Source organism: Eurypyga helias, unplaced genomic scaffold, assembly GCF_000690775.1.
Source record: "Eurypyga helias isolate BGI_N326 unplaced genomic scaffold, ASM69077v1 scaffold18828, whole genome shotgun sequence".
In the NCBI taxonomy this organism is placed as follows: domain Eukaryota; kingdom Metazoa; phylum Chordata; class Aves; order Eurypygiformes; family Eurypygidae; genus Eurypyga; species Eurypyga helias.
The window spans coordinates 1-2,597 of NW_010269093.1; the positions used below are offsets into that span (position 1 = coordinate 1).

The 2,597-nt window shown below is 45.7% G+C and overlaps 1 protein-coding gene across 1 annotated transcript; it reads left to right on the plus strand.

Annotated features, from left to right (window-relative positions):
• Positions 1 to 1,532: 1,532 nt before the first annotated feature.
• LOC104514337 (homeobox protein Hox-A5-like) lies at positions 1,533 to 1,786 on the plus strand (the record flags this gene model as incomplete). The annotated part of the gene is made up of 1 exon (XM_010157989.1): positions 1,533 to 1,786. A coding segment is annotated over one exon (254 nt), but the record flags the coding sequence as incomplete, so codon positions are not given.
• Positions 1,787 to 2,597: the final 811 nt, after the last annotated feature.

Genomic DNA, 2,597 nt, shown 5'->3' on the forward strand with positions numbered 1-2,597 from the left:
TTACCCTCACACTTATTTGGTGGTCAGTTCTTTCCATTACCTGCCCCATAATTCATTCACTTTTACAGTTGATTTATCAAAGACCAAATATTTCTGGTCGTAAACACTTCGTCTCAGCTTTTATCTGACTTTAGATTTAAGAAGCCCCCCACTCACACACCCACCCACCCCCTTTTTTAGCCTCTGACGCTGCGAGGATCAGCATTAGAGAGGGTTTGGAAACAGGGCAAACGCGCAGGGTCCTAAAGAAAAAAAAAACAACAACCTGGATGCCCTGGGATCTGCTCAGCCTACAACCAGAGAAACTCGACCTCGGTCGTAAAAGCGGGGTCCCCCCCCTCTCCCCCTCCCTCCCCGTTCCTCATGCCCACTGTGCGATCGCGCTTGTGGAATTTCATCAGCGAGCAGAGATAGAGTTGTCATCCCTATTCAGCAGCAGTTTATGGCTCTCCCCTCAGCGGATTTTACAACCCACATTCCACGACCTGCACATTTTTACTTTACAGCTAGCCTGGCTATTTTGCTCTTTTTTTCCACCCTTTTAATGACTGGATCTTTTCTTCTTTTAAAAAGAAAGAGGGGTGGGGGGGGGGAAAAAAGGGAAGAAGAAGAGGAGTCCGGTGGAATGTGTGGAGGAGAGGCCGAGGGCTGCTGTTCGCCTTCCCTGCTGCTCTGGGAAAGAATACATTATACTATAGATATACATTTACATAGAAAATAGAGTCAGGATCACAAACACCATATTGTAGAATTATTTCCAATCAGACTCCAGGAAATGTCGACTGGAAGGGAGAATTAGGAGCTGGGCCCTTTCCAAACCCCCTCGCAGGCAGCTGGAGGGTGGTGGGGAGCCCGGAGTAAGTGTTGAGGTTCTTCTCATCTGCGCACACCCCCACAAGAGCAGCCCGGGGGTAGCAGCCCCCCTGTCAGCCCCTGAAGTCACTGCTGTGCCCCAAACACACTCCAAAATAATGAAGGCCATCACGCACCTTCCAAACAAGGCCCCTGATGACAGCTTTAAGAGAGGACAAATAGTTGGATCTGGGTAGGTAGCAGATGCCTCTCTCCCTCTGCTCGACTGTATTTCTGTATTTATTCCCCAACCATCCGAAATTTCTGGTGTCTAAATGAAAATTAAAGCAGGAGCTGAGAGCCTGAGCAGTGCGAGGAGGATGGGAAACTTTCTGAAGTTTGTTGATCACTCGGAGACACGCACAGGAACACACCAAAAAAGCACTGCACGCTTTTCTTAGAGGAAGGGTAATTACAGCTGGTATGGTTTGGGGGGCTGAGAACAGGGAGGGTGAGGTGGAGAAAGCCTGGAGCAGGCGGAGTTGGTTCTACAAAGAAAAAGAAGGGCTGTCCCCGGCTGTAGAGTTCCTCCGAGGATTTTGTCCCCCCGTGGGACTGCAGTGGATGGGTGCTTGCGAGGCTACACCCAAAGACAAAAGCAAGAGAGCAAACCAAGCCATCAGCCCCCTAACCATCTCCCCCAAACTCCCAGCTGATCTAAACCCGTATTTATTTCCCAGGCACCGACAGAAAACGCGGCCGTCAGACCTACACCAGGTACCAGACCCTGGAGCTGGAGAAGGAGTTCCACTACAACCGCTACCTGACGAGGAGGAGACGCATCGAGATCGCCCACGCCCTGTGTCTCACGGAGAGACAGATCAAAATCTGGTTCCAGAACAGGCGCATGAAGTGGAAAAAAGAAAATAAAACTGCCTGCTCCGGTTCCAGCAGCCAGGAAAAACCAGACGCGGAGGACGACGAGGAGGAATGAGAAGGGTGGATGCAGGAAACGTGGAAACCCACCCGAGGAGAAAAGGGGGGAAAAACACAGAAAAAGACTATATATTAAAATAGATAAATGATAAGTGCATAAATAATTAAAAACCCTAGGAGTGATACATTGTGTTTCCTGACACTGAAAAAAATACTACCTATATTAAAGTCTTTTTTTTTTTTGTACAATAGAATGACTATCTACCTATTAAATGTGGCTTTAGAGTCCGAATAGACACATTTTTCTATGTGAGCCTTCCTATAGTACAAGTAATTTGTAAATCTCCGTTTGTACTTCGCTGTGTACTTTTTGGTATGAAGTAACGTGGTCGTGTTTAGCACCTTTAATTTAGAAAATGTGACCTGAAAGTCTGAATGCAAATTACACTTAGCGTATATAGTCCTGTACATAATATGAATGATTATTACGCCTTCTCCCTGTAACCTCTGTGGTTCTTTTCTCCTTGCTCTGCTCTTTTGTCTGTGAATATTTTTACCTGGATTTCTTCCTCGCTCAAGTCTCTAAAAAAAAAAAAAAAAAGAAGAAAAGGAATTAATATTGTGCTACGTAAAATGTTATATATCAAAGTAGCAAATTATTTAATGGCGACGCGTTGCCTTCCCGCTCCCCCCTCCCTTGTCTGTGATTATTATTCTTCGAAATAAAAAGGAAATCTCCAATAATCTACCAGCGCGTTGGGTTCCTTCTCCTTTTCTTATTAAAATGAACACACGGGCTTTTGGAATTGCCTTTTCCCATGTAAAATATATATACTGAAAGATCCTTTTAGATTAATATATGCCCCGAT